General features: G+C 38.2%; 1 protein-coding gene across 1 annotated transcript in view; it reads left to right on the plus strand.

Annotated features, from left to right (window-relative positions):
- Window positions 1–27710, plus strand: part of ITGA2 (integrin subunit alpha 2) — an 86695-nt gene that overhangs the window by 40266 nt on the left and 18719 nt on the right. Inside the window, exons 5-21 of the mRNA XM_073343916.1 lie at window positions 5284–5398; window positions 5786–5913; window positions 9012–9160; window positions 10322–10472; window positions 11189–11354; window positions 11722–11795; window positions 13540–13678; window positions 15756–15901; window positions 16725–16868; window positions 18794–18997; window positions 19855–19991; window positions 21547–21686; window positions 22905–23056; window positions 24405–24515; window positions 24851–24933; window positions 25465–25606; window positions 27258–27350. Of these exons, the coding sequence (XP_073200017.1) occupies window positions 5284–5398; window positions 5786–5913; window positions 9012–9160; window positions 10322–10472; window positions 11189–11354; window positions 11722–11795; window positions 13540–13678; window positions 15756–15901; window positions 16725–16868; window positions 18794–18997; window positions 19855–19991; window positions 21547–21686; window positions 22905–23056; window positions 24405–24515; window positions 24851–24933; window positions 25465–25606; window positions 27258–27350 (2274 nt within the window). The remainder of the gene's footprint in view (window positions 1–5283; window positions 5399–5785; window positions 5914–9011; window positions 9161–10321; window positions 10473–11188; window positions 11355–11721; window positions 11796–13539; window positions 13679–15755; window positions 15902–16724; window positions 16869–18793; window positions 18998–19854; window positions 19992–21546; window positions 21687–22904; window positions 23057–24404; window positions 24516–24850; window positions 24934–25464; window positions 25607–27257; window positions 27351–27710) is intronic.

Consider the following 27710-nt stretch of genomic DNA (forward strand, 5'->3'; position numbering starts at 1 on the left):
CAGTATACAACATGGAATAATATGTATTTTATATTACATTTAAAACATACATTAAAATAATGCTATGTAAGTGGAAAAGTAAAGCACTCGAAAGTTAGGAATTGCTCCTTTTGTGCATTCATCTATAAATAAAATATGATCATGAAATTAAAGACTGTATCATAATGCACAGGCCCAGAGAGCAGAATTAATGTTGCACAGGAAAGAGGAGATGGCCCAGGCTATAGTCCATTGAGTTTTTTTCTTCATTGTACTCTTTTGACAGAAGTCATTTCAAATATGAGTAGATTATAGTAACAGCAAACTAGATTTCTTTTGCAATAAGTCGATCTTGGTGGTGCTTGTTGCATTAATCTGAAGGGTTTTCTTTACTAATTTGCCAAGCAGTGCCTTTTACAAAAATCAGGTTTTTTTCCCCAAGGTAGAGCATCTGCTTTTGTGAATACAAGGTCTGCACCCTTTGTGTGTCCTCATGGCTTCGCTTTCACCAAGCCAGCTTGTGGAGGAAGACCAGCTGTACCCCATAAAGGGATGTAGTAGCACACATGCTGTATGCTGAGGAACTTGAGTGAGAGTGCCTCGTACAATTCCCCCTAACGTGGTGCAGCTCTGCTCCACCTTCAGCATGAGCTACTTCCTAACAGCCACAAGGGAGCCCAACAGAGGAATCAAGGCTATCCTAGTTGAGATTAAGTAGTAGAGCTAAAGCTCCAAATCTTGCCATGAGAATTAAGTATTTTTCTTTTAATTTTGGCTGCCTCTTTCTTTGTGTGGATTAGCCCATAACATCCCAGGGCCAACTTTAAAAAAAAAAAAAGTTGTTGTCCTAAAGCACTCAGCAGCTTGGGAATTTTTCTCTAAAATATTCAGGCCAGTTTTGAGTTAGCAGTTTGAAATTGTTTCCATTGTCTTTTTACTTCTAATCTCCAATACGTAAGGATTCTTTAAAAAATAACACTTGAGAGAGAAAAAGCTGAATTAAATGTTCGCTTAAAATAATGTTGATAAATGCACTCTGCTGGCAGTTAAAACTGCATTGGAATGGAAAATTCATATATAAAAGTATATCCTACTCCACTTTTCTCACCTTCTGAAATATCCCCCCTGTTTTTGATAAATGAAGTATGAACTTATACCCTCAGGTACCTTTAAAAGCTTTCATTTTCCATTATCTCCAAATGCAGCTATCATATGCCAGCTTTGTATTCTGCAGATGCTGCAAAAACAATTTCTTATAGCTTACATTATGTACAACCTGTTTCTATACAGTGAACAGTTATGTTCAAAGATCCACCACAGCAATGGTAGAGCTTACGAAATGGTGAACGATCAACGTATTTATAGATCATATTGATTCACTGTTGTGATGCATGCATGCATATTCCAGTTTAAGATTTATATTATCATACACCAGTACAGTACCTAATGTAGTAAAACCATATATATAAAGCAGACACTTCACTATGCTTTCTTCCCAGTTTAAAGTAAGAATGAGTTCTTCTTCAAGTGGCTATGAATATTCCTGCTTATGGGTACTGCACCTTCATGATGCGCTGATAGGTGACTCTATAAAGGAGTGCCTCCTGATGCTGTGGGGAATGGCAGTGGGGCAGGAGTGCTCTAGCTGACATTGCTAGAAGACGTTTTACTGTAAGGCACCACAAGGCGGTGCAATACCCATAGGTGGGAATATTGAAGCCATGTTGAAGAACTCTGATTGCAGTTAAGTAACCTTCGTTATTCAGGCTGTCCCAGTTAACTTGAATCGTTTTAGAATTAATATTTTCTCTGTTGCCCCTTATGTTGTTGTATTAGTGTTCAAGAATTTATCATCACTGGCCTCTTTTAGCCAATATAAGCTCTGAATCATCAAAGTACTTAAAAACATACCAAATGTCAAACATATGAGTAACTCCACTGAAATCAATGGGACTACTTGTGCTTAAAAATTAGGCATTTCCTTAAGTACCTTAGTGAATTGGCACTGAAAGCTCTGTTCTCTGATTCTTTAGGGTGAGAAAATTGTGATCAAAACCTGAATGATTCTTTTGCCTTTTAGATGTGAGAGGCAACATTATTTATTAGCCATTACAAACTTTAATATATAAAAGTGTGTGTGTGTGTATATATATATATATAATGTAGAATAATTTAAATTATCTAAATACACAGACACACATGTACATATATGCCTGAGCCACTTTCTGTTCAAAGGCTTTCCTGATCCATGTAGAATTCACTAACACTGACAGGATATCACAAGTATGATTACAGTAGACTATTTAACAGGAAGGAAAAATAAGTTTTTAATTATAATATATTTGTTTTGTACACTAATAAAATGTTTCTGGGGTGGCAAAAATGTGTGTTGTATCTGTAGCCCTCAATAAACATTTTGAGCTAGACCTGGCCAACACATGTCCCATTTCCACTGCTTTGTTTCAACGCCATACCCGGTGTAGAAGGTATGGAACAACTTCCGTATGAGGAGAGATTAATAAGACTGGGACTTTTCAGCTTGGAAAAGAGACGACTAATTGGGGATATGATAGAAGTCTATAAAATCATAACTCGTGTGGAGAAAGTAAATGAGGAAGTGTTACTTACTCATAACACAAGAACTCGGAATCACCAAATGAAATTAATAGACAGCAGGTTTAAAACAAACAAAAGGAAGTATTTTTTCACAAACGCACAGTCAACCTGTGGAACTCCATACCAGAGGATGTTGTGAAGGCCAAGACTATAACAGGGTTCAAAAAAGAACTAGATAAGTTCATGGAGGATAGGTCCATCAATGGCTATTAGCTGGGATGGGCTGGGATGGTGTCCCTAGCCTCTGTTTGCCAGAAGCTGGGAATGGGCAACAGGGGATGGATCACTTGATGATTACCTGTTCTGTTCATTCCCTCTGGGGCACCTGGCATTGGTCACTGTCTGAAGACAGGCACTGGGCTAGATGGAGCATTCATCTGACCCAGTATGGCCATTCTTAAGGTGTTCTGGGAGTAAGAGGAGTTTTGGCCATCCTCTGGCTGACTCCAAGATCATGGGGTGTGGGCAGAAAGGTAGCATAAAAGCCACTTTTGTCCCCCATTCTGCCGTTCTGGTGCACAGAGGGAGATCCCAGCATACTGGAGCTTCAAGGCCTATATCTTATTTTCTTTTTAGTTTACATTGGCCTTAGTAAAAAACTCTGAGCCTGCCCCTGCCTATGATTCATCTGTTAGAACAAAATGAATACTAGAGTAGCAGCAGCCAGCCTGATCTATCCTACACAAATGGTTCATTTTGTTCTCGCTGTCATATTTAAAATAGAAACAATTTTATATTTCAGTGCGTCTTGCATTGCAATCTACTGGTCCCAAATATTCCAGCAAAGCATTGTAGGTATAGATTTGTAAATCATATAGCACGTGCAATTAATCCAGCTGCCATGCACCTTAACATAATGCTGTTTTTTACTTTTAGTTTGTTAAAACACAAAATAACTGAAGTAGCCTGTCAATAACAATTGAATCCATTCACTGTGTAAGAGAGGGAGCAAGTAGGAAACTGTTGACAGGAGCTAACAAAGTACAAGGGGAAGAGAGAACCTGTTGAAGTGTAGAACATTCCTTCTCTTCCTTGATTCACATTTCTGTAAAAGTGTTTAGGTGGGGCTCTGAAAGGTGCTGTACTGTCTTACTAGAAAGTATTATATTCTGATCAACAATAGTATAGATACAATATAAGCAGTGGCATTGGAAGCTTCCTTGTGCCTCCACCAATGTGTCCTAAGCCTGTCTGGAAAAGACTAACTCTAGGAGAGTTCAGTTTTTCTTGTTAATCAACTCTTGACCCTATTGCTGAATTGGTTCTTGTATTGTGGTTGCCTGTGCAGAAGAACTTGACTGACACCAGCTCGTATCAAATAGGCCACTGAACAACGCTCATGTAAAAGCAACTTTATGGGTCTTCTCTTTCCAGTTTGGTCAAATTCAGACCAAGATAGGCTTAATACCCCATTCTTGTGCATCATACAGTCCCATTTATATATTTAATAACTTATATTCAGTTTTGTTTTTCAAATCAATTTTTTTTTAAATTGGTGCTTCAACTTTTAAACTCTTGCCATGCATGGAAGGAACAGAAAAAACTTTTAAGACCCTAAATGACAAAAAAACATAGCCTTATGCAGTGTTGTTATGGACCCAGGATATTGGAGAGACAAAGTTGGTAAGGTAATATCTTTTATTGGACCAGCTGATAATTACCTGTTCTGTTCATTCCCTTTGGGGCACCTGGCATTGGCCACTGTCAGAAGATAGGATACTGGGTTAGATGGACCTTTGGTCTGACTTAGTATGGCTGTTAACATAAGTTAAGTGATCTCTCTCTCCTGCCATCCATCTCCACCCTCTGACAAACAGAGGCTAGGGACACCATTCCTTACCCATCCTGGCTAATAGCCATTAATGGACTTAACCTCCATGAATCTATCTAGTTCTCTTTTAAACCCTGTTATAGTCCTAGCCTTCACAACCTCCTCACGCAAGGAGTTCCACAGGTTGGCTGTGCGCTGTGAAGAAGAACTTCCTTTTATTTGTTTTAAACCTGCTGCCCATTAATTTCAGTTGGTGGCCCCTAGTTCTTATATTATGGGAACAAGTAAATAACTTTTCCTTATTCACTTTCTCCACACCACTCATGATTTTATATATCTCTATCAGCTTCTGTCCTATAAAAGATATTACCTCACCTACCTTGGGTCTCTCAAAAAGTATAGTCTTCACAAGTCTTTCTTTCTCTACTTATTTTTTCAAAAATCATCTTACGATCAAGACTGAAGTTAGTACAGACAAAAGTTATAAATGTCTTATCCACAGTTTTGAAATATATTTTCTTGTGGAACAAAGAATTCTCAAATTAGTAAATCCATTATTTTTTAAACTTTATTTTTATCCATGGTGTGGAGACACACACAAAACACCTCATGAGCTAACAGAAAACGTTTTGGCCATGCAGTACCATGTGTAGTTACCAGGTAATAAGTATTCTGCAGCAAATACCAAAGGCAAACTGCTACACTGTGTGTGTGTGTGTGTGTACTCATAAGAACCAACTCATGGTAACAGTGCCACCTCGTGGTTAGTCTCAGTCAATATTGTGTCTTCCTGGGAGGGAGCTATTCCACTGATCTCCTGTGCTGTATTTGATTGTGACACTCTCATGAAGGTATGTAAAGGAGTGAAATGACAGGATACATGTTGTTTTATATTTTCCTCATTTTATTTTTTAAAGACTTGTGGTCCCTTGTGGGCCCAGCAGTGTGGAAGTCAGTACTATGCAACAGGAGTCTGTTCTGAAATCAGTCCCAGTTTCCAGATCTTAAGAAGCTTTTCACCTGCTCTTCAAAGTAAGGCAATGCATGTAAAATAGATTCAGTAATAAATAAATCCATTGAAATGAAGAGAGATGTCATGTAATGGAATCCAAAAGTAATTACCTTTTGAATTTTAAAAAATTCAGTTTAAAAAGAGCCTAATCCTGAGGTTCACACTCAGGGCTTGATTCTGATCTCACTTACTGGTGAAAATCAGTAGTAACTTCGCTGATTTTGGTGCATTTACATCTGTGTATCAGGCTGGGATTTTATTCTATTCTCATTCAGGCAAACCTCCTGTGACATCAACAGAAGTTTGCTTACATGTGGACTAGGTATGGACATCTGGATTTGGCTCATGAGTTGTAAGTAAATTTTGTGCATTCAGTGTCCTTTTATCAGTCATCTTTTCTCTTTTAGACTGTTCCTCCTTCATAGATGTTGTTGTTGTGTGTGATGAGTCAAACAGCATTTATCCCTGGAATGCAGTGAGTGCGTTTTTGACAAAATTTGTCCAAGGCTTAGATATAGGCCCCACAAAAACTCAGGTAAGTCAAAAAACATTATTTTGAAACAGAAGGAAGGTAGCAATGAATTTTATTAAAGGAAATTAAGTTTGCTAAGGTAAAGCTAACCCCTGGTTTGATCCTGAGAGATCCTGAATATCTACAGCTCCCATCAAAGTCACTGGGATTTGCAGTTGTTCAGCATCTCTCAGGATCAGGGCTTTTGTCATAAAGCTAACTCATGTTTCAAAAGGGAATATTCCATTTTGATTAATTTATTCCAGTACATAGTTTATGTCACGAGAGAGCTAGATTATTTCCAGGTTTCAGAGTAGCAGCCGTGTTAGTCTGTATTCGCAAAAAGAAAAGGAGGGCTTGGGGCACCTTAGAGACTAACGAAACTAAACTCACAAAAGCTTATGCTCAAATGAATTGGTTAGTCTCTAAGGTGCCACAAGTACTCCTTTAGATTATTTCCAGTATACTTAAAGGTCTAATCTCCATTTTAATGATAATGTGTAACAATCATCAAAATTTGAGCTCTGTGCATATATTGAGAGCAAAACACATCTTTTCCTCCCCCCCAGAGTTTTGTACCTCATTACTCTCAGTATGACTAAAGTTGTAAAACCTTTTCCATTTTAAGCCCACTTTTCATACAATCATAGCTTTCCAAAATCTACAACATTGATGCAGAATTTTCTGTGCTTGTTTCTCTCTGAAAGTGATGATTTTGAGAAAAATTATATTTTTAAATTTGAGGAGGAAGATTTTTCCCCATTTTTTTGAAAAAACTAATCACCTACTTTTAGACAGTGTTCTAGCAAACATTGCTGGTGTCTGAAACATAGCTCTCAATGTGGGCTAGCATTTTTCTTGTTTTGAGATACCTTGACTACATCAAAATCACTTTATGACCAGCAGTGGAAATTTTCCTGAAGACTAAAGTATGCACTTAAATAGAGGTGTATCTAATTTGGTCCAGCAGCTATACACCTAAGAACTTCACTTGAAGTTTGAGTTGTACAAAACACATCATTGTGTAGAATGGAACTTAAGAGTCTAATAGGAGCAAGTAACTTTTAAAATCCGTTTTCAAGGTTGCTCAAGCTAATATTCCCAGGGGTTTTTTTCTCTCAATTTTTTTCCTTAAAACCTGAAAACTAAATGCAAAATACTAGTATTGAAACAATATTAAGATTGCAGGCTCAATCACTCCAAGTTTAGAAAATTCAAAAACCTTGGCAGTAATTATTCAGCCATGTAACAGATACTTAGTGTCTTCATTTCTTCTTCACCATGTTAAATGTATGTCTTAATACACTTCTCTATTAATTTATACTATAAAATAAAAGGAATGTACAATGTTATCAAGTAATTTCCTATGGAATTTCTATAGAGCAGGTCTAGATGATAGTGATAAAAATATTGACTGCTGACAATTCTGTATCTATGCTAGAGCACCCACCAGTAGACATGCAGTGGTAGAAGCTATGTAGGGAACTTTTAGGAGGCAAAAAAGTCTAGTGCAAACAATTAGATCATGTCTTCATTTATTGTTGAGTAGGGTAGATTAAAGAAACAAGATGTAAATTACTGTAAGAGTTTGTGACATTGTTTTACTTTGCAAACATGGGCAATAATATTAATTGGGGGTTGTATGTGATGAAGGAAAAATATACCACCTTCTATACAGAATTATAGAAATGTAGGACTGGAAGGGACTTTGATAGGTCATTGAGTCTGGTTCCCTGCACTGAGGCAGGACTAAGTATTCTCTAGACCAGTGGTTCTCAAACTATGGGGTATGCCCTTTGGAGGCATGGGAATGTGTCAAGGGAGGTTGAGCTGTATCCCCCCCCTCCGGTTTAAAAAAAAAAAGCTCCAGCTGTCAACCCCTGGTAGCTGGGGCTCAGGCAGAAGGGCCGTGCACATCCGGGAGGTCGGGGGAAGGGATAAAGGGGACAGCCAGAACCTGCCACCCAGGCTTGGACTCTCCTTCCCCTCTCCCCCTCCTCAGTAGCAGCGCAGAAGTAAGGGTGGCAATGGGGCACTAAGTCTGCTGTGAAAAGTGATATTGATAAATATCACTTTTTACATTGCCACGCTTACTTGTCCACTGCTGCTGGCACAGAGTTGCTTTAGGCGCTGGGTGGCTGGCCAGCAGCTGCTGCTCTCTGCTCTACCTTCAGAGGTGGGTGGCAGTCTCTGCACTTGTGTGGCATGGGAGGGCATAAACAATTACAGACACGAAGTGGGGGCGTGATCAAATAAGTTTGAGAACCACTGCTGTAGACCATCCCTGACCGTTTTTTGTCTAACCTGTTCTTAAATGATCTTTAAGACCTTTAATGACTGGAGATTCCATAACCTCCCTAGGCAATTTGTTCCGGTGCTTAATTACCCTCACAGTTGTGAAATTTTTCCTAACGTCTAACCTAAATCTCCCTTGCTGCAATTTAAACCCATTTCTCTTGTCCTCTCCAATGGTTAAGAACAACATTTTATCACCCTCCTCTTTATAATGACCTTTTACATATTTGAAGATTGTTATCATGTTGCGTCTCAGTTTCTCTTCTCCAGACTAAACAAGCCCAATTTTCATTCTTTCCTTGTAGGTCATGCTTCCTCGACCTTTAGTAGTTGTTGCTCTCCTGTGGGCTGCCTCCCATTTGTCCACAACTTTCCCAAAGTGTGGTGCCCAGAACTTGGACACACTACTCCAGTTGAGGCCTTATCAGTGCCAAGTAGAGTGCAAGAATTACTTCTCCTGTCTTGCTTTACAACACTCTTGCTAATACATCCCAGAATGATATTCGCTATTTTGCAACAGTATTACATTGTTGACTCACATTTAGTTTGTGATCCACTCTAACCCTCAGATCTTTTTCTTCAGAATTCCTTCATAGGCAGTCATTTCCCATTTTGTATCTGTGAAATTGATTATTCCTTCCTAAGTACAGCACTTTGTATTTGTCCCTATTGAATTTCACCATATTTTAGACCATATCTCCAGTCTGTCAAAATCATTTTGAACTTTAATCCTGTGCATCAGTTTGACAAATAATTTTGGTATTTTAATTCTGTGTAATTGATTTGAATGCACGACAATCTAATTTTTTTTGTGTGATGATGTTTAGGTGGGTTTAATTCAATATGGTAATGATCCAAGGATAGTGTTCAACCTGAATACCTACAAAACAAAAGAAGATGTTGTGAAAGCAATGTCGCAGACTTTTCAAAAAGGAGGAGACTTGACTAATACTTTCAAAGCAATTGACTATGCAAGGTAAAGTGCACCAATAATTGTTATGCTACTTTTGTAACTAGAGATCTGATCCTGGAAGGTGCTGAGCACTTCGTGAGAGGTTAGTACTGCCTCTGGGGCCCCTGGGAATCAAAGAACCTCTCCGAAGGTTCTCGCTACCTTGCACGATGAGTTTCTAAGAGAGATGCAAAATGACTTACCAGGCAAATTTTACTCATTGACTCAATGTGACTGCACGTTTAAATGTTTACAGGATAAGATCTTGGTTGATTGTGTGAAAACTATCACAGAATCAGACCCTTTCTCCAATAGGACTTTTGACTTTGTCGTGTTTAGCAGCAGTAAAAACTTACTTTGGGCAGTAAAGTAACTCTGATTACACTCACAGGCAATGATCTGTTAAGTAAGCAGGCACTATTTTTACACAATCATTTTTCAGCATAGAACTGCACTTTTAATAGGGGTCGAACACTAACTGACTCAGTGACCTTGGGCTACTTGTTTAGAGAGAGATTCTGAATACAGTGAGTTCCAAATCTATAGGGATCTTCCTTGTTTTCGTTTCCCTCTGTGTCTGCAAAATGGAGCTAATGCCTGATTTTATTTATTTATTTTGCCTCTCGAGAGTATTGAGAGTAGAGTTGGTCAAAACTCTTTTGGACTTTTTTTTTAATCGAACATAAATTTGCACAGGAAACCCAGATTAAAGATTATTCAGATAACATGTTTCCAAAATTTTGCTTTGACCAAAACATTTTCCGGTTTTGATGTTTGAACAGTGCTTTGAAGGCAAAAAGTGCAATAAGTGCTAAACTATTATTAATGAAGGACTTTGGCCAAGATTTTTAAACCTATTGAGGCCGTGTTGTGCCACACCTAACTGATATAGGAGCCTAAATATGATTTTCAAAAGTGATTTAGGCATTTAGGAACCAAAATCCCATTAACAGTCAATTTAGGGATTTAGACTCCTAAATACCTAGATCCCTTTTAAAAATGAGAGCTAAAATCAGGTAGGCGTAGCACAGCTCAGGTGTAGTACAGCAGTGCCTAAATAGGTTTAAAAATCTGGGCCTATGTGTTCCAATAAAGAAACACTCCAGATGCACTTTGTTCTAAGTCAATGATGGAAGCATTCATTAAAATATGCATGTAATGAGTCTAGTGCTTTCTTTATCACAGACGTCATGCTTTTTCCACTGAATCTGGTGGACGGCCCACAGCTACAAAAGTAATGGTCGTTGTGACAGACGGTGAATCACACGATGGCTCAAGTTTGCAAGAAGTGATAACTAAATGCAATGAGGACAAAATAACCAGATTTGGCATAGCTGTAAGTAATACTATAATTAATGCTGTAATTTTGGTGGGACTGATTTAATTAACAGTATGTATTCATGCATCATATCAGCGAGACTGGGACGGGGAGGGAGTTCATCTTTAGGAGCCACTGTAATATCAGCAGGCTTTAGTTCATTAGAATTATTATTGTCATCCATTTATGTTAGCCGAAAATAGTGGGATTAGTCTACCCTCCATAATATTCTTTTTCGTTCCTGTTGTATATGATATACAAAATATTTCAAAGTTGATGTTTTTCAATAAAAGGGATTCAGAATACAGGGCTTGATCCTCTGCTGTCCTACATCTTGGATAGTCATTTATCATGTGTGAAGGAACTGGAAAATTCTACCATTCTGCTTTTGTAGCATTACACACCCACTGTGTGCTCCTTCAGCCTGGGTGGAAATGACTGCACCAGTTGCAAAGTGGGGGAATTCAGATCCACTTTATAGACCTTAATATTTATTATAAATGGCAGAAATGTTGCATTTTTCTTATGCATTCCCATCAGTTCACCTTACCCACAGATGTCAGGAGGCTGATGTAGAATCCATGATGGGAAGGGTGTGAAGGATCAGGGGAAACTACAGGCATTGTCTGGAGTGTGCACATTAATTTCATTTTCCTGTCATGTATAAAATATCTCTGTGTGTGTGATACTGAGGGAAATGGAGCCACACTGAAGTTTCTTTTTCTCTTTTCAAGGTTTTGGGTTATTTAATCAGAAATGAACTTGATACTAAAAATTTAATTAAAGAAATCAAAGGAATTGCGAGTCTTCCAACAGAAAAGTATTTTTTTAACGTGTCATCTGAGACTGCACTATTGGAAGAAGCAGGAACACTGGGAGAACGCATATTTAGCATAGAAGGTAATATACCCATTGGGGCTGAGGAGCTGTTGACAGTTTACACCAGCTGAGGATCTACTCCCTGTTTCTATTAAGGGGTTACAGGCTGTCTTTGCATGAATGTATGATAAATGCTGATGTGACCCAGTCATTATTAAAATCTTGATAAACATTATTACCTTTTTATCAATTATATTTCCATACTCTACAACTGTTGTGTATATTTTGGGTGAACTTTTGGGAGCAAATTATTTATTTGACAAATTGTTCCAGTCATGCTTCAGCTGACTTCAATGGCAGAAAGATAGGGCCCAATATGTAGCAACAATAATGTTCAACAGACTTAATGATACATGAATAACTTTCAAAATAATGGTTATTGCACCAGGTACAGATCAAGGTGATACATTCCAAATGGAAATGTCCCAAGTGGGCTTCAGTGCTTATTACTCACAAAAAAAGGTACGTATATTTAATCATTTAGTGTATAATGCTGGTATGATATAAAAACTGTCTCAAATGAAGTATGTAGATATAATTACATATACATAAGTTCATGTATAAATTTAACAAAATAAGAATAATAAGCAACAATGCAATATACAGATCAAATTTCATTTAGATTTTCTTCTAATATAAACCAGGAAAGTGGAACAGAGGTAGTTTATCTGTAGTACCACAAAACTAATTTACATCCTGGTTGGAAGGAGAAAGAGAGAAAATATACCACGGTGAAAAGTGAAATAATACTTTTTATTATAGCGTTAATGTTGAGTAATGGCTTCTATTCTAAGCCGTCCTCCTTTTTATTTTTTATTTTTTTCAGCTGCTTATAATTTTCTCAAACAAATTATGCAAATTGGGTTGGATTTTTTTTTAATAGTTATTATTTTAAGTTTGGTCAAAATCAGTTCAGCCATTTCTGAGTTCACCAAGCATGAACAATTCTCCTGTTCTAATTTGATGTCTTGTGCTTGAATAACTCAGAAAATTGAAACTAAATATTTCAAAACTGGCTTGTTTGTTAACATTCATGGAGATGTAAGTAATAAATCAAGTGTGAAGAAAGTTTTTGTGTAGTATTTTCAAAGTTAAGAATGTTTTTGGCACCTTTCACATACACACATTTTTCAACTATTTTTTCGTATTAAACATGTTTAAGGATACCTCAGCCAAATAAAGAATTCCTAGTCTAAATATGCAAAGTCCAGCTGCAGTTCAAGCAGTTTTCAAGCACTTCAAACCTAATAAATATATCTATTTTTAATTTCTTCCCTAAAAACAAAAAAATTAGGGAAGTTTACATGAATAAAAAGAACTTCAATATTAATGCAACATTAAGCTTGTGAGACAGTTAGTCAGGATATATCAAAAATTAAGCAGTCTCCCTCTGCTTAGTCAGGCAAGTTGCATATGTGCAAATATTTTCTATTCCCAATTTCCTTTTTAAGCCATCAGTTCAACAGGGTTCTTAAGCACATGAGTAACTTTAAGAATTTGAATACAGTAGGGCCTCAGAGTTACACACACCAGAGTTATGAACTAACCAGTCTACCACACAGCTCATTTGGAACTGGAAGTATGCAATCAGGCAGCAGCAGAGATTTTTTTTAAAAAGCAAATATAGTCCAGTACTGTGTTAAATGTAAACTACTAAAAAGGGGTGGGGGGCATTTTTCTTCTGCATAGTAAAGTTTCAAAGCTATATAAAGTCAGTGTTCAGTTGTAAACTTTTGAAGGAACAACCATAACATTTTGCTCAGAGTTAGAGAACATTTCAGAGTTACAAACAACGTCCATTGCCCGGGTGTTCGTAACTCTGTGGTTCTACTGTAGTCCAACTGATGAGGTTTTTTGCAAGTAATTACCATATATAAACTGTTTATATATAAGCTATCTTAATTGGGTATTACATTTTAAAAGACCTTTAGGAAGAAGAGGGGGTCCATCTGCAAGGGCAAAATTTTTGTAAATGTTTTTCTGTCTCCACTGTTGTTTCCAGTTATTTAAGCTATTGTGTATAGAGGAGTCAGGACTGGGGTTACAGGGAGATTATTACTATGTCATTTTACTCATCTCTGAGGGTTCAGAGTATCTAAACATAATTAATGTAAATGGATTACACCATACATATACTGTAACTTCTGCTTCCCTTGTACTTATGGAAGAGTAGGTAGCTCTAAAATTCTGATTGTATTGTTTAAAGGATGTTCTGATGTTGGGTGCTGTTGGGGCTTATGACTGGAGTGGGACTGTAGTCCAGGAGACCTCAAACTACGTGACTACGTTCCCTAATCAAGCATTTGAAAAAATTCTACAAGACAGAAACCATAGCTCTTATTTAGGTAAGGGGCGGTAACATTTATTATGTAGTATATCTAAAGTTAATCAAAGACGGGCAAAAATGTCAAATTACTTTCTAGCAGTCTCCTGTTTAAGTACTGATTTGAGAGGAAAGGGAAATTCTGTACATAAATGGATTTCATTTACTGGTCAATTGATTCACTGAAACTGAATGAAACATTTATTGTTTTAATTATTTTTAAAACTCTGAATGAATGTTAACTGAAATATTAAAGACATAAGATGAAAAATTCTTGAGACACATACATTACAAGAATGTAAGAAATGACAGGGATTGAAAAAGGCTACTTAGTTTATAATCAGGGGGTCTTTTTATATCCCTGATTTTTGTTTGCCTATATATTCCCTATTTGATGTTAGGTCAGAAGCTTATTTAGTTGTCAGCGACTCATCCATGCTTATTCCTTCAGTGGCCTTTTCCAGTTTGATTTATGTCCTTAGTAACATCACTGCAGTTTAATAGACATTTTATTTATATCTGCTATTAGTTTTCTGACAAACATTTCTGTTCTCAGCCAAAACCAGCAAACTTTACAGCTTGGTGACCTGCTATATCCCCACACTGATGCAATATGTACTTCGGAACACTAAGAGCCAGGAGAGTTAGATATCTTGTAATATACAGGAAGCCACCGTTTTTGTTTAGGCTTTCACCATTCATTTTTGATAGACTTGTTTTTCCATCCTAATGAGGGATTTCTGTACGGCAATCTCTGGTTGATCCCTTGACACTTTATCAGTGCCATTAAACACCGAAATGACTCTTCGTAGAATAAAAGTTTATATTTGCCTGGCAAAACTTCTCCAAGTTTTACTGTTAAATTGCTCTTCAGTGTAAGCCTAAACCTTACAGCTAAATGTTTTTGTAGTAATACAAAATATGTAGTAAAACTGGTTTACTGAGATAATACGTACTAAAAATGTTTCCCAGTATTAAGATATTTCCTGCAGAGCAGTTTAAGTTATAATAGTGGTGGAGAGGATTAGCAATTTTTAGAAAAAGTCCATCAATCTGAAATCTGATTGATGGACTGTTAACATGTCCTACCATGTACAGTCAAGCACTGTAGTGTGTTCATTAACCGGGATTAGTGGTTTTGTGTCTTGTGGGAGAATGCATTGAGCCCATCATCAACCAGTGGGTTTCTTTCACAAACATGGCCCAGTTTGAAGAATGGCTGTGATGGTGGCCCCTAGTTTCTTCTACCTCCTTCATTTCAGGGCCATTTCCACCTTTTTTCCCCCTAACTCTCATTTGCATGCAGCTGACATTTTTGTTGTCTGTTTCGTGCTCTATAAGCCAGTGTTGCCCTACAAATCGGTCACGAGGAGTTGCATTTCACTCTCCTCCACTGAAAACCATATCTCCTTAACAAATAAATGCAAGTGTAAGTGAGCTAGGTGATGAGTGACAACGTAGCTTCCAAACTTGAATGTCTGACCTGGCTGTACAATGTTCTGTAGCTAGGACACCATGTCATATCTTCTGTTTTTCTAGTGGGTAACTAAGGACTTGTGTACACAAGGAAATAGTCCAGAATAGCTATTCTGCACTAGCTCCACATATAGACACTCTTAGGGAAGGTCTACACTTAAAATGCTGCAGTGCAGCTGTGCCTCTGTAGTGCTTCAGTGAAGACGGTACTATGCCGACGACAGAGGTTCTCCCATCAGCATAGTTAATCCACCTCCACTAGACACAGTAGCTATGTCAACAGGAGAAGTCCTTCTGTCACCACAGTACTGTCTACCCCGAGGGCTAGCACAGTATAACTGTGTTGCTCAAGGCTGTGGATTTTTCACATCCCTGAGCAACATAGTGATATCGATGTAAGTCTGTAGCGTAAACCTGGCCTTATTTTACACAGAGGGCCTTTCTGCATTTTAACTTAATCCACTTTGGGAGTGAAGAATGAGAATGTTTGCACAGAAGGCTTGTTCAGGATAGCTATTGAGCTTTAAATTCATGCCCTAACTTATAACCTTAGTAGGCAACCCCTAACTCTGCCTACTTCGCTAGATAATATCTCACAATTGTCATGTTGACTTCTTTTCTAGGTTATTCTGTTGCTGTTATCTCAACCCAGAACACTGTCTATTTTGTTGCTGGTGCACCAAGATCAAACTACACTGGCAGAGTTGTGGTTTATGACATCGACAGCCATGGCAGAGTCACAGTTGTTCAGTCCCAGAGAGGGGATCAGGCAAGTACGATCATTTTGTTCATGGACAAAAAATTTGTAGATATCTATTTTTACTGATGCAGCACTGAAACTGGTTATTCATGATTGGCAGCGGTAATGTATGTAATGTCTCTTTGAAATTAATTTTGTCTTGCAAAACGTTTAGCAGCATATCTGTCCGTTCCCCTGTAGCTACACTCTAGCAGTGAATTTGAGATTTTCTGTGACTTTCACACAGTCTCTTGTAGAATCATGGCAATTAGGTATGGGAAAAACATTATCTGGCCCTCTATGTAAATACCTCTAGTTGTGGGAGACGCCATGGACATCCATCCTCTCTTCATGAGAGGTCTTCTGGAGGAGAGATGGTACCGCAAGACTGATTTGCAAGTTCACGATATTCCTTTCTCCACTGTGAAAGCCTTGTCATGATGCTGAAAGTTTGAATTTTTATGTTATGAAAGCAGGTAAATATAAAAGTAAATCACAGGTTGGGCTATTTCATGTGCATATTTTAACATAAAAAAGAAATACATTGCACAGCACTCTCTTCTCCATTTATAGTCTTATTACACTATGTTAGTGCCATAGCAGCAACAGTATGATGGTGTCCAAAAAAATAATGAAGAGAAATAAGGTGGGTAAAGTAATAATGAATACTCAGTAAGTGGCTGAATCTTCTAACATGTAGGAAAGTTACACAAGTAGCTTTTCTTGTGAGCAGTCCCATTTAATTCAGTTGAACTGTTCGCACACACACACGTGCAAGTGTTTGCAGGATGAGGTGCAAAAACAGTGTAATTTTAGAGACATAAATAAATTACTCTTGTGTTATCAATTCCAGATTGGCTCCTACTTTGGCAGTGTGGTGTGTGCAGTGGATGTTAACAGAGATTCAGTTACAGATGTGCTGCTAGTAGGTGCACCAATGTTCATGAATGAGCTAAAGAAAGAAGAGGGAAGAGTTTATATGTTTTCCATCACAAAGGTAAAAAAAAAAGGGGGGGGGCAGGAGAGGAGGAGGAGGGCTAAGGACCTAGGTTCATGTTCTGGACATGTTGCTAGCACTGAGATCTGACATCCACATTCATGACAGACCCATGATGATGATCTCAGTTCTAGCACCAAGTTCTTGCTGTGGTTTCCTGGGACAGAAGTACTGCTGAAAAGAAGCAGACTCCATTGTTGTCCGATTTGTCACCTAAGCTACATCATTTTGTTTCTGCCTCCTGATTGACTGAAGTTTTTAAAAAAGGAGATTAACAAACATCTGGTAGATATTTTCAGATGAATACGTGTTTGTCATAAAATTCCTGAAATGCTTGGTGTTTGTGGACAGTCTTATGACTGAATGGTGGATACCTGAATATTCATGGTGGACATTCAGTATGGCTCCAGGCATCACAGAAAAAAACGAGAAGGGTGGGGTGTGTTACTATTCTATCAGTTCTAGTTAGAACTACTGATATAAAACTAGGGCATTTGATACTTTTGGGCCATAGTCAGCATCCCTTACATCAAAGTCTTTGAGTAGCAATTAAGGATTGCAAAGCTCTTTCCTGTATTACTAGGTGAAGGAATCAATCTCTATCTGCTCTGAAACTTTTCTGCATTTGATTTTTTTTTTTTTTAAATCAGGTGCTGGCCCGTGGTAGGGAGCCTGAGAAACAAATGCCATTTCAAGAACATGGGAGGTGCTGGGGAGTGGGAACTCGCATATACTGAGCCAATGTGAGAGTACTGGGAGCGGCAGAAAAGAACTCAACCTGTTCAGAGTTCTAATTCTGCTTTTGTCAATAGCATTTTCTCCCAGCCCGTTAAACGGGATGAAGGTGCTACTGAGGAGAGCTGATACAATAGGTCACTTTGATAATAGGCAAACAAAAAACCCCAAACATTTGGTGGATGGATTTTTCACTTTTGCAAATAGAAACCAATTGAGAAACTGATTAATATTTTTAGTCTTTGTTAAATGATTAACTTAAAATTATTTATATTATTATTTTTCAGAATGATGTGAAAGTGATTTTAAAATAGCACGGAATTATGTAATTTGCCTGTGCTACAGGAATTAAGTGCTAGCCATTTTGGATAAACTGTCTGACTAGCATTGCTAGCATATTTCTGTACAAAACAATGAGAATAAATGGCAAACATAAAGATTTTTGTTTTGAAGTTGCTTTTTAAGATAGATAATGCAATATTACCACGTAGACAGTTTTTTCAACACTTTTTTTCTTCAGTTGGCAATAGGAAGGTCAGGAATACAAGTGTTTCCACAAATGAGTTTTGCATTAGCTAGTAGGAAATTCCATTTCTGTTTCAAAGAATTATGTCCAGTTACAAGAATTTCCATTCTCTGTGCGTAAAAATTGGAATCCAAAGCTGGACAATTCATTTATGGATTCCAAGGCCAGAAGGACCGTGTTGTGATCATCTAGTCTGACATTCCAGCATAACATGGGCCATAGAATTTCCCCAAAATAATTTCTAGAGCGTATCCAAGAGAAAAATCCAATCTTGATTTAAAAATAGCCAGTGATGGAGAATCCATCATGACCCTTGGTAAATTGTTCCAATGGTTAATTACTCTCACCATTAAAAATTCATCAATGGATATTTGAAAAATTGTGGAACATTTAGAACAATCAGATGAGGAAACTGAGGATTGTAAAGTCTCAGAAATGCATTTATATGTGCAATTAATACCTCTTTTCGCATGCGTTAATTTTTCTGCTGTAACATTTGCTGTGACTGAGGATCTAACAAAGCTAAGTGAATAGGTAACATGATGGCACATACAGTTCAATGCTGGTAAGTCTAAGGAAATGCACACTGGAAAAGAATAATGCAGGTATTTTTTCCTTTAATCTACTGACACAGTAGTTTTGTTCTTTCTTGTATTCTTAAAAGGGAATTTTGGATCAACAAGAACTCTTAGAAGGTCCACAAGGGTTAGAAAATGCTCGGTTTGGATCTGCTATGGCGACCCTTTCAGATATTGATTTGGATGGTTTTAATGATGTGATAATAGGTGCACCCTTAGAAAATCAGAACTCTGGAGCAGTTTACATTTACAATGGCAATCTAAGGACTATACGTACCAAATATTCACAGGTAAATAACTTTGTTACATAATACTGCATTCAAAGGCTTGTGATGAGATACAAAAATTCAGCTAGGTTCAAAATGAAGGATTTGATATAATGAGGGTTTTTTGTTAGCTGGTATTCTATCCTCTTTAAATACTGTCCTATTCTGTAGGCTTTTATTGGCTGTTTTCAGCATCACTTCCTTTTCCTTCATCATATGCCAACCCTAAACACTCCCAGGATAACACTTGTGCAGCTGATAGCTAGGGGTGCTGAGATAGGTGACATGAACATTTGTTGGGAGGAAGCCTAGCCCGCTGTATCTATATTTACATTTTTACTCCTGTACACCAAGTTGACTCATTTCCAGAAAAAGTTTTAGGCAGCCCATTATTTTAGCCTTACCGGCTTGGTGCACACCAGAAAATACTGGGTTAATTCCAAATGTACAGGCTTTAAAAGTATAGTATTTAAGGAGGAGACATTCAAAGGGGAATTAGATCCCCAAATCCCATAGAGTGAAATAATAATATTGTAACATGTTTCTCTCATGAGAATTCTCCTGATGCAAAAAGGGTTTGTTAGAAGATTTGTTAAATTTTCCAATCCTTGAGAATTGCTTCATGTGAGATGGAAATAAAGCTTTTCAATAATGACTAGTTGGCATGCAGCAATCTGTCTGCTTGGTCAATTTACTTCCAAGATTTAAAAAAAAAAAAAAAATTATTTGCTGTCTCAGAAAAAAGGAACCCTTACAAATAATAGAGACCATCTACAAAAGAGTTTTTTTGTCTAAACAAATATGTTGCATCCTAATAGAATAACTGTGAAAATCAAATGCTTATGCTGCTGTTTGTCAGTAATCAAGCTCTCTTTTTCTAGAAAATTTTAGGATCAAATTCTGCTTTTGGACAGCAACTCCAGTACTTTGGAAGATCAGTAGACGGCCATAGAGACTTAAATGGTGATGGCATTACTGATGTATCTGTTGGTGCCGATGGAAATGTGGTTCAGCTCTGGTTAGTCAATTATTTTGGCCAGACAGTGTTTTAATATTTTGGATATAAGTAGTGCATTTGTTTAATGAAATGGCAAAAAATCCTCCAACCTCCAACCCACCTCCACTCATGGCATGTGTATGGCACGAACACAGTTGTTTTCTCATGATTATGCTAACAGAGTATCTATTTGAAAAATAGTGTCGGACTACACTACTTTCAATTGCCAGTAACAAATAATGGACTGACCTGTTTGGAAGAGCTGTTCTGTAAAGTAAGCAAATAGAGCAGTGAAATAAAAGTGGCCCCTACTTCTGACAAAATTTCTTTTCTGTCCTGCCAAGACAGCTTACAAGTTTCATCACATAAAAACAAGAACAGTTTCACAAGCACTTCCCAAAGTGATGCTGGGTATGTCTACGCAGCAACTGTCAGCCAACTCGGATTTGGGCTGCGGGGCTGTTTCATTGCTGTGTACGTTTCTGGGCTCAGGCTGGACCCCAAGCTCTGGGACCTTCCCACCATGTGGTGTCCTAAAAGTTCATGCTCCAGCCCACATCCGGAAGTCTACGCAGCAACAAAACAGCCCCACAGCCCAAGTCCTGTGAGCCTCAGTTGGCTCTGGGGTTTTCTTTGCTGTGTAGACATACCCATTGTGTGCAGTACATTGCATGGTGCTAAGTTGAAAACACAGCTTGATAAATAGCTTCACTCCTCGGTTTACTATGTCCTCACAAGGTTATTATAGAGATACTTTATGAAGTATGAGTTTGCACTGGTAACAGAATTAAAAATATAAATAAATTGCCACTTCTTGCATCATAAAACTCAGATTAAAAACTAATGGCGATCTAGTACCTTTTATCCACAGTGGAACTTGGGTTGATGTCAGCAGATATTCCATATGTACATTAGAAAGCTATTTGACACTTACATTTGTTTTAGTTTGATCAATAAAAGGTATTCATATCTCTGCTTTACTCTAGAATTTGATCTAACTTGACAAAAAGTGAAGCTCATTAAAGTTTTTTGTAAATTGTAAAATGCAAACAGGAAAATCAGTTGTTAACAAAACATCATCTTGGATTTGCTTGGCAATATTATTTTAGTACTTTAAAATAATTCTTTGGAATCTTGCCCACCTAATGACAATTACATTTCTTCTTAATTAGCTTTTGTGAAAAAAAATGTAACTGCTCTGCTCAACCATTAAGGTCAGTGACTTTCCTAAAAGAACACTAGCAGTTTTCCTGAAGAAAAAATACAAGGACTTGATTCTGTCTTATGAAAAATTATTTAAAATATTAAGAGTATTAATATTGACTTAGCATAAATCTCCCATTGTACTGTATCAGTTAATGTGACAACATAAGAGAGATTTGAAAAAGAATATTAGCTATTGAAAAGAACCATTTCATCAAAGAAAGATAACCATACCAGGCTGGCATGATATGAAATCTTACAATGGGGACCATTATAAAAAAACATTTATAGTCACAGATAGGCCTATCCCAGAACTAAGTTTCCGATTTACTGTGGGTTCTTGAAATCACATGTAGCCATCTTTTTGTTTCAGGTCACAAAGCATTGCAAATATGTCCATAAGAGCCTCATTTGTACCTGAGAAAATCAGTCTGCTGAATAAGAACACTGAGATAGCCGTCAAAATATGTTTCAGTGCCAAGTTTAGACCTGCTAATAGAAATAACCAAGTGGGTAAGAATACCTAGTTGATTGCTTATGTGAATTATGTTGAAAGTGTTGCAATTCTAATATACTGGGGAAAATTAAAACAAATATTGGATTACAATCCTGTAAAAGGAAATCACTATACATTTTAATAGTGGCTGAAGAATTGCTGCTTTGTTTTATTTTAAAGCACTGCTGTCATCACTTACCTACTGTCTTTGGAAAGTGAGAGACAAGTTATATTGAAAAGAGTGCAGACGTCTCACCTATCCTGTTAGCACTATGAAGTGTCATCAGGGAGAGAGGAGTAAAGGCAGGGGAATTCAGAGGCTAGTTTTATTGCATTGAGGTCTCTAGTTGTCCTTCAGCTGCACTCCAATCCTGTCATCAGCTTTGATCACTTTGGAGGAGTAAAGGAGTAACTTAAGAAGATGGCAGGGGTACAGTGCTTGTTTCCAGGCTGCTATTTGAAGCTGCAGCAGTGACCACATCTTCTCTCTCCAACAAAAAAAAAATGTCTCCCGTTGCTAAATCACTCATGCTGAACATGCTGCTACCTCTGATGTGAGCAGACAGGAGTTCTTTTGGGATAATAGAAGAGAATTAGCCCAAACTATATGATTTTTTAAAGAAAAAAATTAAAGCCCAATCTTGGATCTTTCACCATTGTCTTCACTTGTTCATCACCGTTTGTAGGAAGTCAGGGAAATAGAAAAATATTACAAGTGTCCTTTAAGGACTTATGATACAATATTGTCAGACTTCACCTGCTCAATTATCTTTACACCAAATAATTGGCAAAATAAGTTTGACCACTTCTCTATGGAATATGGTACCTTTTCAGTGCTTACAATTTGTGAGCAACAAATAACGATGAATTTCCATAGTAAGCACTCGTAGTAAAATTTGGGGAAAAAAATTAAAGCTGAAAATGCAGCTTGATGGATGACTAGATGCAGAGTGCTTTATAGACTGTTATAGAGTTCTGTGATGTGATTGCAAGGTATCTGTATTTGGCATATTCCTGGCTTTGCAGAATGACCTTTTGCCCAGGACTCTCACATCCTCAGTAAATATTGGATTGTTTATCATTTTTGAAGTTTCATGTTTAGCAAGCTACAGAAGCCATAAAATATTACTGGGTTTTATGGCAAAACCAGTCATTCTATAATATTGAAGCCTGATTCTGATGGGAGTTGCATTGAAATTCGGACTTCACAAAAATTTGTTCCATTTCTTTTGTAGATATCAGGTACAATGCAACACTGGATGCTGATCTCCAGTCATCTAGAGTGACTTCTAGAGGATTATTCAAAGAAAACAATGAGAGATGTATGCAGAAAAATATTGTTGTAAATTCTGCAGAGACCTGTGTTGAGCACATCTTTAATGTACAGGTAAACAGTCTCAAACACCCTCATGTGTCTTAAGTCATCTAAGAGAGAAATGGGTGACTTTTACATCCAAAGATCAGAATTTTATTTGATATGGTCAATAACTTACTAAATATCTAACTAAATCTGTTTCACTTCTCAGACACCTCAGACATCTTAAAAATATAGACCCTGTTCAAATCAATGGCAAAACTCACGTTCATAGATATTAAGGCAGAAAGAGACAATTCTTCTTCGAGTGATTGCTCATGTGTATTCCACAGTAGGTGTGTGTACTTGCCACGTGCACCGGTGCCAAAAGTTTTTCCCCTAGCAGTACCCATGGGGGGAGCACCCCAGCAACCCCTGGAGTGGCACCTCCATGGCGCAGTATAAGGGGAGCTGCGTGCTCTCAACCCCCCCCCAACCCCCAGTTCCGTCTTGCCACCGGTGAAGGTGCATTGGAACTGTGCTGCTCTAGCTTTGCTGTAGCTCGTCCCCAGAACTTTTCGTTCGTTCAGTGCTAGTACCTGTAGTTAGTTAGCTGTTACAGTTGGTTCATTTAGTTAGAGTACCCGGGCCGGGGCATGCCCCACACCCCGGGTTTTAAGGCGTGCGACACTTGTAGGTGTCTATTTACAGGTAGTTAACTTTGGGGATTTCTTTCTTTCCTCATACACCTAGTCTCCACTAGGGCAAATGTTTTGGGCCAATGGGTCACATCCATCAACTCCTCTTGGTTCAGCCTCATTTCAGAGCTGTCGGCCATAGAGAGGGATTGGGACAAGAGTGTTTTAATCAGTTTGTCACTGATCTGGGAAGAACCCATTCACTACTAGGAAATCAGAAGGGAGTGATGATGGGGAGACATACTCCACACAGTTAGTGCTTCTCCTGATGTCATTCATAAGGGCCCATTTGCCATATATGGTAGTCAGGCAAAGTGGGGTTGAGTCAGTGAATCCATGCTTAGGAAAGGGCCAGACTTACACAGCCAGGAAAGAATAAAACCGGTTTCATGTGGCTGCTTCTAAGGAGTAACTTCGTTCTCTGAATAGCAAGCAGCCTCTGCAGCAGCAGGGACTTTCCAGATACCAAAGTCACAGAAACAATTACAGCCTCTATGAATCCTTGGGTATTATAATGGAAATGCTGACACTGGTAGGTTCTGCTGCAATACTGCTTAGCAGACAAGCACAAAAAGAAACAAAAGGTTAAAAAGAGGCAGTGCTGCAATATTAGAAGATGAGAAGAAACACTTTGTTAGTCTCCGTTTACAGCATGTTAACATATTTTCCATTAATTATATTTATACTGTTTTAAATGATCTGCTGTACAGCCAATTGCCAGTGAATATATATGTGTATTATAGGAACCTTCTGATGCTGTAAACTCCCTTAGTCTGCGCATTGATATTAGCCTCAAGAATCCTGGCTCCAGTCCTGTCCTCGATATATATTCACCTGCCACTGTGGCCTACAGCGTAAGTATAGAACGTTACTGTATGAAAGCACACAGTGCTCCCCCAACACTGCTCCTGTTGTCACCAACAGAGTATGTAGAGATGAAAGATAGTCTTATGGTTAAGGCATTGTACTGACAACAGAAGGCATGGGTTCGTTTCCCAGTTTTAAGTTGTATGACTTTACAAAAGCTGCTTAGTGTCTATAGGTCTCGCTGAGGCATCTATAAAATGGGGATAATAAAACTAAGCTATTTCTTAGGTGTTGAAGTTAAATTAGATATAGTCGGTCTGGTCCTCAAATTGTAATTTGAAACTAAAGAAATACAGGAAAATATTTGTTCCCTTTCCTGTAGATCCCTTTTATTAAAGACTGTGGTGACGATGAACTCTGCATTTCTGATCTTGTTCTTGAGGTTCAACAGAAAACAGATGATGGGTAAGTGTTAAAGTGAGTTTTTCGGGACATTTTTGCCAACTGCATTCTGAATAAAAACTTAAGTTTCTTTGCAATGCAGCAAATATTTGTAGAAAAATATACAAAGAGTCTTTCAGTTTCTACTACTAATAGAGGATGAGAAACCATCTGTTGTACACAGATGTGTGACTGTGCTGGAAGGCAACTGAATTCTTACAGTTACTTTGCTTTTAAAGAGGATTACAGCATTTCTACTGTTAAAACTTAATGTCATATTGACATAATAATGTCAATAATGTCCTAGTCAAGATTATGCAGCTTTACAGAAAGTGTTCATTCAGGTCAGTTTTAAGAGATGAATTCACATCATTTATAACCATTGTAAAAAGTTATTGTAAAGCTACAGCTGTAAGTATGTAGAACTTTGAAATTGATGGTGCTATGCATGTGAGTTGCTGCTGCTGCTGCTGCTTAATGGAAATCTAATGCCTTTTAGTGATCTGCAATTGCAGTAGTTACTATATTTATAATACCAAACAATTTTTTCAACAGCAAACGGCCCTTTATTGTCAGCAGCAAGAAAAGAAGGCTAACATTCAGTGTGAAGCTGAGAAACAAAAAGGAAAATGCCTACAACACCAGAATCCAGGCTACATTTTCAGAAAACTTGTTTTTTGCTTCATCTTCTTTACCAGTATGTAAAATATTCACCTCCTCTCAACTTTTCCTATTATTACTGCTGTTTTTCTTGTTTCCCAGAGAAATGTTTTTCTGTCTAGTATCATTTTCCCAGCAAAGGCTGATGTGCAAACTACCCCTCCGACCCAGCTTATTCCCTAGGATACCAAAATCATCTTCCAGCTTTGTCTTACCATCAGTCAGAACTAAATGTAGCATATCACTTTATCTAGATCAAGGATAGCGACAGCCAGCTCAACAAAAAAGCTGGCAATCTATCTAGTTTGATGCTGCCTCACTATTACCATCATTTTTTCCTTGCCCTGGGACTTGGCATCCCGTAGCTACTGCTTGACCCCTCCCCTCCCCCCAGCAACACGTCTGAATACTGTTGCCATGCCACATAGAGTTTATACTTGACAAATCAAGTATGCAACATGGATAGCACTTTAAAACGCAGATTTTTGGAGCTAGAAATAGCATTACTGCCAAGGTCATGTATTTCAACGAGACAGTTAGTCAGATCAAGATGATCACTCTACCAGAAACCTAATGGATTTTTTTCCTTGCAGAGAAGAAAGGAATGTTACATATTTTGGGGACTGGAATAAATCATTTATCTGAACTCTTGCTCCCAGCCACTTAATACAGGATAAAATCCAGACCCCAGTGCCTGGCCCAGGTTACAAGGCTGCTCCTGGAAAGGTGCATGGTGAGGGTTAGAATCCAGTGGTTGAAATATCTTATGCAGGATGCTTCCATGGCTGCCTGTTGTGGGAAGGGAAGGAATGGGAGCATTCATGAAGAAGCAAATGCCTAGGCCCAACCAAGACCTATGCTCTCCTGCATGCAAATAGACGGGCTCCATGTCACTCACGTGGTATGCACCTTACATCCAGTCCCCATGGCACAGCACAACCACAACAATTCCATTGCATAAAGAACAACAACAAAAATCAGATTTTTTTAAAATCCATTGGCTTAGAGAAAGTTCAGTCTTCAAGGGCACCCATTTTCCCCAAAAAGGGCTTCTGGTTCTAGGCTCCTTTCTGCTCTGAAGCAGAACTATGTGGAACTAGACAATGGAATGTGAGCGAAGTGAACTCCATCATTCAAGGAGGATTCTCTGTTTAACTTTGTATTTCGATTAATTTTCTGGAACCGCCAAATCTGGTCCCGTGCACAAAACCCATTTACACTGACTTTGTGTGAGGGCTTGGGGATGGAGTCTCCACTCTGTGCTTGAAAGCACAATAAGAGTTGATGCTGTAGGTGTCACTACGACCAGAAGAACAGGTGACTCCTCTGTCACTTTGGGGCTGTTAGTAATATAAAGCATGTACTGCTGTGGCCTCCAATCTGTATTCCTTGTTTCTAAGTACAACCCTCTTGTAGGGGTATTAGACAATAAGCAGTTGCACAGAAGCAATTCGCCAGTGGATCTATGTAGTCACAGACCCACTGTCATCTTCCCACTCCTCACCTGACCCAGTCCAAATCTCCCCTGCACATCCTCTCAACAGCTTGCCCATAGTGGAACTGCAGCTGAATTCAGGGGTGGATTTGGCCCTACATGGTAGATGTCACATTGAAAAATGTAGTGTAGGGTATTCTCTGGTTTTGTAGCAGAAGCTAATATCTGGGTTGGTTGTTTTTTTTTCCTCCAGGCTGATGGGACTGAAGTCTCATGTCAGATGGGCACTGGCCATAAATCAGTCATTTGCCAAGTCAGCTATCCTGTTTTTAAAGTGGGACAACAGGTACTGCTCAGATTTTGTATTTAAGTAAGTTTGTTATTCCTACCACAATGCTTATAAAAGGATGCCCCTTCACAAATAACAAGCACTGTTTTCTTATTAATGATTTGGTTAGATTCAAACCTCACTTTGGGTTACATGTTGCCTGTTCTGATGATGATAAACAATGGACCAAAGATCCCCCAAATCCACAGGGCTGGGGAAAGAAATGGCTCTGCAGCATGCATCTCCCTACCATGCTACTGTAATGCTTTATCTCTGTGAGGGTGTGGGGGCTGGGGACAGAAGGTGGGAGGTAGCCATTCTCTGTGATATTCTTCCCTGGGCACTGAAGAGATTTCCAGGCAAGATGATGGTGATATT

Source organism: Lepidochelys kempii, chromosome 5, assembly GCF_965140265.1.
Source record: "Lepidochelys kempii isolate rLepKem1 chromosome 5, rLepKem1.hap2, whole genome shotgun sequence".
Taxonomy (NCBI): domain Eukaryota; kingdom Metazoa; phylum Chordata; order Testudines; family Cheloniidae; genus Lepidochelys; species Lepidochelys kempii.